Source organism: Labrus bergylta, chromosome 10 (genome assembly GCF_963930695.1).
Source record: "Labrus bergylta chromosome 10, fLabBer1.1, whole genome shotgun sequence".
NCBI classification, from domain to species: Eukaryota; Metazoa; Chordata; class Actinopteri; order Labriformes; family Labridae; genus Labrus; species Labrus bergylta.
Genome location: NC_089204.1, coordinates 2,982,913 through 2,995,308, shown reverse-complemented (window position 1 = coordinate 2,995,308; position 12,396 = coordinate 2,982,913). Strand labels below are relative to the sequence as shown.

Genomic DNA, 12,396 nt, shown 5'->3' with positions numbered 1-12,396 from the left:
TCTCATTCCATCTGTATTGCTCTCCGACACCTCTATCAGCCTCCCTTTCTCTTCTCTGTGTGTGTGGGTGTAAACAAGGACGTGTGTGGGTCTTAAGTTGTTACAGTTTTTTTACCAACTGGTCAATTTCTATGTATAGTTGCCTCAAATGAAATGTAGCAGTAGCGTTCCTTTGCATCTCGTTGTATGAAAAAGCTGATGATAGCTTGTAGTCAAGGCCAACATGGACGTTGTGTTATAAGCCAGTTAAGGGACTGTAGCCAAAGCCTTGTCTCAGAATGTATTTCATAAATCCAGCAGACAGGAGGAAGCAGGACCACCTTCTGCTCTCTAAAGCCTGGCTCACTCTGCAGGATAATCGGGCCGATTTGAGCTCCGATTCTTCCTTCCCAACAATCTCAGGGTCTCTCCCGACTCGAGGCTGCTCGGACCCGATTATCTGTTCAGATTATCTTGTAGTGTGAGCGGTACAAAGATCCAATCTTAACGTCCCTGATCTGCCCGGCGATCGTTGGGGACGCCCAGATTTATTTCAAACGTTTGATATTTAGAATTTAAAATCTTGACGATTACGTCATGAAAAGGGTCCGAGAGAAGTTGTGTGTGACTACAATATAATCACAAGAGACAAGGGAGGACTGTAGTCATGACGACCAGCGGCAGGACGTTTTTTTTTTTTTCGTTTTTTTTTGGTATAGATCATCAGTGCAGCACTTTTCTGAAACTTGTATCCATATATCTACGATTGTATTTACTCTCCTATAACCTACAACAACTTCCACTTCCTTCTATTTCACCAACCGTCGTCCGTTATTTTTTTCAAATGAAACTTTATTAACAATTGTCAACACTCCGTCCCAATTTCACTCGTACAGTGTGAGCTCTCCAGCCGTGTCCGACAATCAGGTCATACAGTGTGAGCACATACATCACAAGGTCTGGTCGGGCGTGGTAACAGATTCAGTCGTACAGTGTGAGCTGACATGCCACCCCGACTTTTATACAATCAGGGAAAAATCGCACAGTGTGAGCCAGGCTTTAAGCAGTTTTTCTCATATGCACTCAGTCTATGCACCGTGCAGCAGTCACAGAATGTGAATCCCTTATGCTCTTTTGGAAAGCGTCTCGAGAGAACTCTTGTTATGAATTGGCGCTATACAAATAATGATTGCTTATGGCTGTAACTAAGCTTTATTTTGAAAATCAACTAGTCATCAGTTATTGAAACTATTAATTGACTAACTGGATAATAAATTAATACCAGTTATGTCTCCTATCAGCAGGTCAACAGACAACCTAACACTGATGTCACTGCAGTGAATACATGTAATCATTCATGTTTCCAGGAGCTGTTCTTATTGTGTTATTGCTCATATTGTTGTAATGTTCTGTGTTATGATGTAAGTCATTATATTGAATGTTGTCCTGTTTTTTTAGTGTTGTTTTGATTTTAAGTGTAAGATGTCATGACACAGTCACTGTATAGTTTGTTGTCGACCCTAGGAAGATTAGCTGCAGCAATGCTAAAGCTAATAAACTCAATTGCACAAATACTTTATTGCTCATATTTAGCCTTCAGCTTTTCCTCTTTCAGACTCAAACATGCCATTAAAGCCAAATTTTCATCTTGGCTTTGACACAACTAGTGTTATAGTAAGAAGGATATATTTTTTAATTTTGTTCTGATTTGTAGAGTGGTTATTGCAGTATATGTTAAGGGTTTGCGTCATTGTTTAGTAGTAGAAGCAGAGAAAACAAAAGATGAAAAAGAGAAAATAAAACTCCAAGTAGTGCATTTTCAGTCAAGGATTAAGTACTTGTAGTAAAATGTTGTGTTTCTAAGGCCTTAATAAACACCCGTTCACCCCTTTTGAACTGCTCACACTTCTCTTGTGTTGTAAGTGACTGGTGTGCTCGTTCTGTCCTGGTTTGCTAGAGTACTCTGGAGCAGCTCCACACTCAGTTCCTGCTGGTTTTGGAGTCTCTGACAGAATTCTGGGACGTCGTCGATGAGATTGACAGTAAAACCTGGATCCTGGAGCCAGAGAAACCCAGCCGTTCTGACACCATGAGGCGCATTGCCATCGGTAAGGAGGACTTGGCACTGTCAAAGACGAGTTCTTAAAGTTTTTTTTTTTTATTAAAAGAATCCAATTGTTGTTGTACATCTGTGTCTGTGTGTGCAGGAAACAACGTATCCATCAAAGTGGAGGTGGATCCCAGACACCCCAAGATGCTGCCAGAGTGCTGCCTGCTGGGGGCTGAGCATGGTGGGTAGGACCGCAAACACATGGCACCACTTGTCAGTGTTTCAGGCAGAGCCCGAGTACGAGAACTGTATCTGCACTAATACACACCAAGAACTGACACACTGTGTTGTAGCAGGTGAAATCTTCTTGTTATGATACAGCCATCAGGTGCACACAAGGTATGTGAGTGAAATGCTTCCCAGGATTCTTGAAGGAATCGAAGGCAACACGCCGAGATGAGAATGAACCCCCTTCCTCATGAAGTGGATGCTGCTGCAAACTTGGTAGCTCATAGTTAAGTTATTGGAGTGAGATCTACCATAAAATCTAGCTTGTATGACTCACTTAAATACCTGTGTTTTCATCTAAAAAGCTGGCTGCACGTTATATACAAAGTGTGACCAATATACCAGTATAAAATGCTGACATATGCTGTCATTACCGAGAGTGCAGCCACCACAATCACACTCCGCACACGACCTGAGATGTTTGAAAGTTCTCCTACATTCATTGTTGCTTTCAAGCTGTGGGAATACATACTGTAGCGACGTAGACCAGGCTGGCAGCGCCTCTTTTTAACATCTTTTCTCCCTCATTGGCACCAAATCATGCATTTAAAGAAAACGGTGGGATACTGTTCAGTAAATAAACTTGGATTGCTGGATTGATTTAAAGACTCCTCAACTCAAGTCAACAGGTGACCAGTGAAGGTGAAAAATTCGACTGACAGGTTTGCAGTCGTACTGTAGCCAGTAGGAGTGCAGACGGTGCTAAAAAAGCTACAGAGCCGAACAGAAATTTCACTTTGGAGACTTTGCTGAGCGCAGATAAATCACCATGTAGGAAGACAGTTTAAACTTTTCTTTCTCTCTGAGAGACCCCCAAAAAACAGACTGCGACTAATATACCTGTGTGACTAATATTCCAGATTTTAGATGTGTTTAGTGTCAGAGCACAAAACGACCAAATGAATGAACAGAGATGAATAAGAAAACATCCTTGGGACCAGGCGTGTCTCACCTGTGGGTGTTGTAGGTGTTGCGACACCCACACTTTCACTGAAACGTAATTTCATCCCCCTCACTTTTTACCAGTGGAGTCATTGATGAAAACCTATTGGTCAAGTCAGATTTATTAAGTGACAATTAAGCCAATCATAGCTGTTCGGTTACAGTTGCAGCACGGTAAAGTTACGTGCATTTAATCCTCCTGTCACTCATCACTGTCTGAGTCAGAGCTCAGAGCTAACACATGGAAACATGCTACATGTAGCATCCTTCTGAAAGAAAGTTAGTCACCCAAACAGTTTTTAAGATAAATCCACCTCACAAAACAACCTAAGTGTAATATTTTCTCCTCTTGGTTGTTCTTTTAGCTGTATTTATTTACTCCTGTAACTTTACGATGTAGCGGAAGTCCCCTTTGCAGTTTTTCAAAATAAAAGCACATTATATTTGAAGACCCGAAATAAAGAGACTGAGGCATAAGGCAATAAGAAAAGCAAAATAAAAGTATCACAAAGAGCAGTTTTATAATCTTTTGTAACTTTGTCTTGTTGTATGATGTGTCAGCTAACATTAACATTATTAACAACATTAAATGAACCAGAATGTGTTGACTTGCTAGAGGGTGGTAGTATACTAGCATTAGAACACCCACACTTTTAAAATCGCTGCTCCACCCCTGCTTGGGATGCTGTCATTTGCTGCATTGGGCTTGATTATTGTTCTGTCTATGTTTTTGACTTAAATTGATTCAATTATTTACATACAATTTAATTTCCATTAAAGGAAATATGTGTTTTTGCGGCTGATTATCGTTTTTTAAAGAAAAAAAATAGAAGGTCAGACCTTGATAAAAAATCTGAAATCACAATCGGGCATGGACTTGCAATCCCATCTCTAATCTAAAATTATCTGCAGGGCGCCGGTAGCGTAGTGGTTAGCGAGCACACCCCATGTACAAACACTGTGGTCCTCCAGGCGGGCGGCCCAGATTCGAATCGGACCTGTGGCCGATCTGTCCCTGAGTTCTGATTTTTTTTCACTAAATAAAGGCACAAAAATCTGCAGCCTGTAAATCAAAAAGGACATATTACTCAAATAAATTGAAAACTGTAATGAAGACCGCATCTCCATATTCACAAGAGCTTTTTTCACAATCAAACATTTTTAATTAAATATAGTTCTTGTAATGTCCTGCATCATGGATCTTCTTTTTGAGATACAGCAGATGTTCCTGACATTAGTTAAAGAGTCATTATTTCATTATTCACTCAATTGTTCCGTCATTCTCAGGATCTCCTGTCCTGAGCCTCTTCATAAAGCCCGTATCACTGCAATCAGACGTCTGTTGTCCCGGAGTAATCTGCCAGCCGACGATCAACCCAAGCAATAAAGTACAAATTGTGCCTGTGCCCAGCAGTATTCAGATCAGATCAGTGATGAGCCATCAGACGTGAATGAAAAAAAGGAGTAATGCTGCTTTTCCACTCACTCCCATGTCTCAACATCAACCAGGCTACTTCGTGTGGACTATCGTTTGCCGTCATGACAGAGGACTTGCTTCCAGAATGACACGTTTTCATTCTCACCAAACGCCAACACCAGAGCCAGCTGGCGAGCTTCGGCTTTCTATTTAAGTCCCCGTCAATTGTCGGCCATTGTTTCTGTAAACCCAAGGTCATGCAACTCCTAGCCTGTTGCCTAGCAATGCAACTCAAAAGATATTAAACACATACACACCTCAGCCACCAAGACGGGAGGCGGGCGGCGACCCTCAAATACGAGGGGTCGCACAGAAATATTGCTTTTTGCATGTAGGAATAACAAATAGTGAAAGTGATGAGCGCTGCACGGAGACAAAGCTCCCCTGTGGAAACAGAGGAAGCAATGATGGTTCATATGTGACAGCGGTGACGCCGGTGTCTGTGCTGAACCGGGCTGTTGTCAAATAAGACGAGACATTTGAGGGTATGCAGAGTATGTTGTTCTGGGAGAGTCTAATTTTCTGAGGCTTATATACAATAATAGTGAATCTGCAGGTGCTCGTAATGTGTGAAAAAAAGAAAGATTCAAATCATATTTAAGGTTTTATTAGTCGCACAGTTTACATGTGACACCTCCTCATTTCTTTTCTTTTGTTGCAGTGGTGACTCCGCTGAGGAATAAGCTCAACGCCAACATGCACTTGTGGTAAGGTATTCTCCATCGAGCTTTAACGCCTGTGTGTTTTCACCTGCGGATAGTAATACAGTATGACAGTTTATCTTTTCAGGAGTTTCAAATAATCACATCATTTTCCAAGGATAAAAGCTCTTAAACCCAGTGTCTGTGTTTCACACAGAAAAGTCATTTAAATTATATTGTAAGGTGGTTCTTTTCTATGATTTTGACTTACTGTCAACAGATCCCATTGAAAGGCCAAAACCAACAGTTGCCCTTTGATACAGAGATAACACAGTATTTCTGTAAGTCAGGCCCAAACAGCACTTCCATATCGCTGTCCCAGTTTGTGTTTTTGGAAACGATAACTGAAATGAAAAATGGTTTCATAGGCGTGATGTATAACACAGCAGTAACATGTTCAGCATCAATACTTTATGGTCTCTTTTTAAAAAGCTGTCAATCTTGTGTCGTTTGGAAGCTTCCAGACCTTTTTTTTAATTCCCAATTTCAAACATATTCAGCTGCTGTGTGTGAGCTGCTCATTGTGTTTGTGTGTGCGTGTGATCAAATTTGACTTAATTGCGATTCACTTACACATTTACCAATACAACTAGCACGGTAGAGCCTTATAATAACAGAATAGAAAGATAATAACAGGGGCGCGGATGGCCGGGCGGTTTGGGTCGCGCTACATGTACGGAGGTTGTCCTTGAAGCGTCCTCCACTCTCTCCCGATTTCCTTCTCTATCCACTGTCCGGCCTAAAAAAGGTAAAAAAATAAATAAATGAATAAATAAAGATTAAACAAGAATAATTTAGTAAACTACTTTACCTTTCTAGATCATTTTAAGTGAGAGAGCTTTGATTTACCTGCTGTATCCGATCTGGACATCACTAAACAGCAGATGAGGATAGAGTTCAGGTGAACATGATGGAGAATTCAGAAGGTAGAGAGTGAGATGTATCTATACACAGCTGGTGGAGACAAAGCAGAGCTACAAGCAGATTGGATAAATAAATTAGAGTTATAAGATTGACAGAAACTGTACTTTAACTGAGTGGTAGCGTTTCAATCTGCTCCTCTCAACATGACATATGAAGTGTTATTTGGTAGTGCTTATATAGTTAGAGGTGGTGAAAAAAATTGATTTAGATGAAAGATCCAGATTATTATCTTCTGAGATTTTAAAGCGATTCACAACTTCCAAAAATCATTGTTGTTGTTTTTCCGCCTTCCGTCTCGACATGCACACTTTGTGGCCTCCATAGAGCAAGCAACAGGCTGATCAGTCACTCCCTGCTAAGTGCTAAAGCTAGCTCTTTAACTCAGTAGAATGCCAAATAGAGCAACAAGAAATTCAGCCGGTCTCACAGATGACTAGAGTAGATCCTGAAGTCTGTACTAAATCAAAAATAGACACCCAAAGAAGCCCTATTAATGCAGTCAGTCATTTCCATGGATTGTATTTTTTTTAATATAAATGGTACTGAAACAGGAGAGAATAGGATGATTTCCATCAGCAGTACTGAGTGGTACATCAGCAGTAAGGAGTATGTTGGATGTAGTTCAAATCAAAGACAGTGTGTCTGTTCCAGTTCTACTAAAGTGCAGCTCAGAGATGTTGTTCCTGAGAGAAGATATCACACATACAGTGACAGTTGTCAACATCACTTCATCGTTGGTTTTGGTCTTTTCTTTGGGGATTTGTTGACTTTTAGCAAATCTTCAGCCCTCCCCCCCCCCCCACCCTACCACCACATGCATCAGCGACTGATGAGGCAAATTATGCACACCAGTTCCTGATTATCACTCAAGAGGAAAAAAAACGACACTTTTTTAAATAAAGTATAGGTTTTACATTTCACCACAGGTTTTAACATTTGCCTCCCTGCATGACACGTCTGAGGAAAATCTCCCTCCTCCTCCGCCACTGTTCAGTTTCAAGCAGAAAAGATAAATGCACAGGCTCTTTTTTTTTTTTTTTTCTTTCATACTAATGGTGAAAGTCTCCTAATCATCCCCCAGTGTCTTTGCAGGCTCATTTGCATGTGGTTAATTAGTGTGTGAAATAGCTGTCTGTGGTCTGCTGGCAGGAACCCGGACTCCAACGTCTTGCACAACCTCCGGGATGTTTTGGAGATCGACTTCCCGTCACCTGCCACCCACGAAAAATCTGTATGTCACACAGTTTGCCCCCTTTTCCATTTCAAACATGTCCATTCCCATCACAGTTACCTCGAGGAGCTGTGTGTGTGTGTGTGTGTGTGTGTGTGTGTGTGTGTGTGTGTGTGTGTGTGTGTGTGTGTGTGTGTGTGTGTGTGTGTGTGTGTGTGTGTGTGTGTGTGTGTGTGTGTGTGTGTGTGTGTGTGTGTGTGTGTGTGTGTGTGTGTGTGTGTGTGTGTGTGTGTGTGTGTGTGTGTGTTTACATCTTTGCATGCATACTTCTGTCTGTGTGTTTGAGCTTCAAGTTATAAGGGGGCGGACATACGCTGCTGCCTATTTTTCTGAACATTTCCATATTTTCCTCTCTCTCTCTCTCTCTCTCGCTCTGTTTAGTTTTTTATTTCTTCCATGAGGTGGGCACAAATTCTCCCTTTAATTGGGTTGTTTACAGAAAAAATCATTAGAATAACAAAGATGGCAGAATTCTCTGCTCTATCAAATTGCTTTAATCTCTCTAAACCATTTATCTCTTTTTTTTTATAAAACACTCTGTCTTTTCCCCTCCCCTCCCCTCCCCTCCCCTCTCTCTCTCTCTCTCTCTCTCTCTCTCTCTCTCTCTCTCTCTCTCTCTCTCTCTCTCTCTCTCTCTCTCTCTCTCTCTCTCTCTCTCTCTCTCTCTCTCTCTCTCTCTGCGGATGGGTTAAAAGGGCGTCGTGTTTATCCGCTGTCGCTGCGGTGATTAATGCCTCGGCTTCATTAACATTCAGAGGAAGTGCAAAAAAAGTTGAGTTGACCAGATGTTGATTTTTTTTCTCTTTTTTCTCTTTTTTACCTGCCACCTTCACTCTTAATGGATAGCCCCACAAAAACAGGAGCTTCTCATTACCCCGAAATGCAAACGATGGTAGAGAGAGAGAGGCTAACCCTAGCCTGTGAGAGAGAGAGAGAGAGAGAGAGAGAGAGAGAGAGAGAGAGAGCTCAGGGGGGTACAGGCCAGGGTGATGTCAGCACTGCAGTTCTAACTTAAAGGTAGTTCAGCACTTTGTGGCTACAAAGCGAGACTGTGTGCTCGTGTTAAAGTGTTAAAGGGGAATTCTGGTATTTTTCTCAACACATTTCGGGGTCTAGATGACTTCTAGGTACAAACACACCAGAAAAAGATTCTCCTCCGCCAAACGAGGAGAATCCTTATTTCCTGATCAGATAAGGATCAAAGAGGATGTGGGTACAAGAAACAATCTGTGGGCAGCAAAACTATGGGGAATATGGTACATTAGAAAAAGAGCGCTTGTGACGTCAACAGCACCTTTCTGAAAAGATTTTCAACTTGAGCACTCGGAGCAGCTGCACAAAAAGAGGCTCAGAAGAAAGACACTGGGCACTGCGTTTCTTCTCTGGGCGGCCGCCTGCTGCTGTGAACGCTCTCTCCTTGTTGAATACATATTTTAAAAAAGACACTAGCTGGACACGTGGCTTTAGATTGCTCCTTTCAAAGCCAGAAGATTTTAAACAGAAACTTCTCCTTGTAGAAGGCGGGACATGCTCGTCTACTGCTGTCTTGATCCAGGTAGTTTGTGGTACTGTGTGTTAGTTACCCAAATCTAACACCAAAGTCACACAGTAAAACATTAACAGTCTCTTTGTTCTGCAAAGGAGTGAAGAAGGAAGAAACCAATGGAACAGCTGTTTCTCCTTTAACCCAGATATACTTTACTGGTAAAGATGAGTCATGATTTACAATATTCAAACAGACGGAAATCTAAGAGATCACATGACTTTCATCTCATCTTAAATATAGAAATATCTTTTTCCATTATTGGTCCTGGTTGTAATGCAGCAGTATCGCCAGATGGCAGCTACTGTACAGCGTATCTTAAAGCTGTTTGATAGCCGCCATTAGAACACAATTTTTTTTTTGTAATTGCCACTGACTTTCTGATATGCACATCCCTTGTAACAAATGATTCTCCTTAAGGGATCATTTCTGTGGAGTTGTCAGAGGCTCTGGATATAAATCAGAGTCTGTTTATGACAAAGTTAAAGTGGATATATTCCTTTCACCCTGAGAGATGACTTTTCCAGAAAATTACAGCTCATTTAAGGGGCCGCCTGCTTAAGCGATCAAGTGGAACAATTCAAAAACGGTTTGTACCTATTAGTCATTAACCCATCAAAACATGGAACATGAGGCCCAGCTTCAGAATGACTAGGATTCCCTTTGAGTGTGTGTAACCATGGTGCATGTTAGAAAGCATCCTGAATATGTCTTGTGTGTGTGTGTGTGTGTGTGTGTGTGTGTGTGTGTGTGTGTGTGTGTGTGTGTGTGTGTGTGTGTGTGTGTGTGTGTGTGTGTGTGTGTGTGTGTGTGTGTGTGTGCAGAGCTTCAGCGTTGAGTGTGGAATCTGCTATGCTTACCGTCTTGAAGCTGCGATCCCTGATCAAGTGTGTAATGACCCTCGCTGTGGCCAGCCCTTCCACCAGCTCTGTCTTTATGAGGTATGTACACAGGGTTGTATCTTTTTAGAAAATACTTTTTCAATCCCCAAGGGGAAATTCTGCTTTTACACTGTTATTCACACACACACACACACACACACACACACACAGTGGGGTTGCTACACACAGCTAAACAGTGTGGTCCATACTTTGGTCCACATCGGGACTTGAACCGGCGACCCTCCAATTCCCAACCCAGGTCCTCACAGACTGAGCTCCTGCCACCCCAATGAGCAGCATCTACCCACAATAAAAGACACACTGACTGATCAGCTGCTTATTCTATTGATCGATTGCTTCATCAACTGTCAGGATGTTTTATAAATCGTCCATCACAGATTTAGAGAAACCAACAGGATGTTTTAAAAATGATCATTCGGCTTCTAAACTGACTGACAGTGATAGGATATTGTTGCCAATTAATTTTCAGTCAATCATGGGATCAGGTAATCTCTTCAGCTCAAAGTTACCATGTATTAGATAAGCGAGCAGGATATGATGTATCAATCAGTCGATGTATGGCAGACATGATGGATCAGTTTTAGTAGCAGTGAGAACATCTGTGAGAATTTGAGAAACTGATTTAACTCTGAAGTCTTTGTCACAGTCATTTCAAAGTCTGCCAGTATTACTTAAAATGTTCTCCAAAGAGTTTCTCTAATTCTGGACTCGATGTGGCGATCAGAAAACGTAATCCTTAATCAAAATCAGAACATGACATCATATAGTCAAACTATTTCACTATGGAGAACATCAGACTTTCATGATTCTCTCTTGAGACCCCTGGATTATCAGTTTATAAAATTGATGAGCAGATTAATCTAATCTCTTTTTTGATAAGGGGGGGGTTGAAAAATGCAACAATATTTCTTCCAGTAGCTTTTTATTTTATTTGTCAGAACAGGTCAGCAATGTATTTTTGGAAGGTCAATCAATCAATCAATTTTTATTTGTATAGCGTCAACTCATAACAAGTGTTATCTCGAGACACTTTACAAAGAGCAGGTAAAATACCTTACTCATTGTTATGTTACAAAGATCCGGCCTATCCATCATGAGCACTTTAGCAAAGCAGCAAAAGTTACAGTGGTAAGAAAAAACTGCCTTATTAAAAGGCAGAAATCTTCGGCCAGATCCCCGGCTCATGACGAAACAGCCTCCTTGTTCTGGCAGGCCGTCAACCGACGATCTTGAGGAGCCTAAGAGAGCTCAAGAGCTCTCAGGAAAGTAGGTGGTTAGTATTAAAAGGTCAAAGGTCTTAGTTGTTGTTATGTTCAACAGGGGACTGAAGTGACAAACTAGAACTTTCACACAGTATACAATATGAAACTTCTGTTTATTTGGAGATTAAACATTTTGACATGTTTTTACATCAAAAGGAAAATGAGTTCCACCTGTTTCACTGATAACCAAAATATCATATCAGGGGTTGAAGATAAAGGCCATCAAACACATCAGAACAAAGTCATGAGTCCTTGTTAGGTGTGGTACGGTTGATTTGAGTGTTAAGACACATGTCGTCCTGTCTGGCTCTACGTGGTAAAGACACAGGACTGTACAGGAAACAAGCTTGTGAACAGAGATGACTTTATTTATAGACTCTTTATCCAGTCAAACTGTGTATAACACTGAGCTCTTTTTAAAAGCCTTGAACAAGTGGAAGGAGAATATGCTAAAGTTCCACATAAAAGCCCTCCAAATGCTTCAAAGTACCGGGTAATCTTGTACATTCCTTTAAAGTGTGCAGTGATAAGTGAGCATTGAAACAAGCGTTATTATCACTTGACACTGACACATCAAATCCAAGGTAATGATTTTTATAAAGCTGTCTTTTTTTCCCCCCCTCCTTTTCCTTCAGTGGCTGCGAGCGCTGCCCTCCAGCAGGCAGAGCTTCAACATTGTTTTTGGAGAGTGTCCTTACTGCAGCAAGGTATGTGTGTTCAGCCTGAATGTGACTGACAGCCGCCTTCACTCAAAGGCCTTCAGTAGAGTCAAAAGATATTCACATATCTTAATTAGCACCGCTCCATACATCACGCAGCCTTCTCTGCGCTCAAAGCCCGCCGAGTGCGTTCACCACAATGTGCAGCATTCCGTCACTTTCATTCCAGCTACTCCAGCTGGTTAGAAAGTAAAAGAACAGAGATCTGTGAATACAGCGTGCCATTGAGCCACATTCAAACACACTTCTTACTCATGCATACCATTTTTGGAGTATGTTTTTCCCCAAGTCCTTCGTTTCGCAGTCCAGTTAGAATTAAGTGCCCTCTTCATTTTTCCACAAAGCGATCCTTCATAGCACATTTAGCTACACTTACGA

At 41.4% G+C, this 12,396-nt stretch overlaps 1 protein-coding gene across 1 annotated transcript in view; it reads left to right on the top strand.

The window, feature by feature from the left end:
* The window catches only part of fancl (FA complementation group L), a 32,485-nt gene that overhangs the window by 17,799 nt on the left and 2,290 nt on the right, over positions 1–12,396 (top strand). The window contains exons 8-13 of the mRNA XM_020651083.3: positions 1,937–2,087; positions 2,187–2,270; positions 5,398–5,443; positions 7,511–7,592; positions 9,960–10,076; positions 11,935–12,006. Coding sequence (XP_020506739.1) covers positions 1,937–2,087; positions 2,187–2,270; positions 5,398–5,443; positions 7,511–7,592; positions 9,960–10,076; positions 11,935–12,006 — 552 coding nt within the window. The remainder of the gene's footprint in view (positions 1–1,936; positions 2,088–2,186; positions 2,271–5,397; positions 5,444–7,510; positions 7,593–9,959; positions 10,077–11,934; positions 12,007–12,396) is intronic.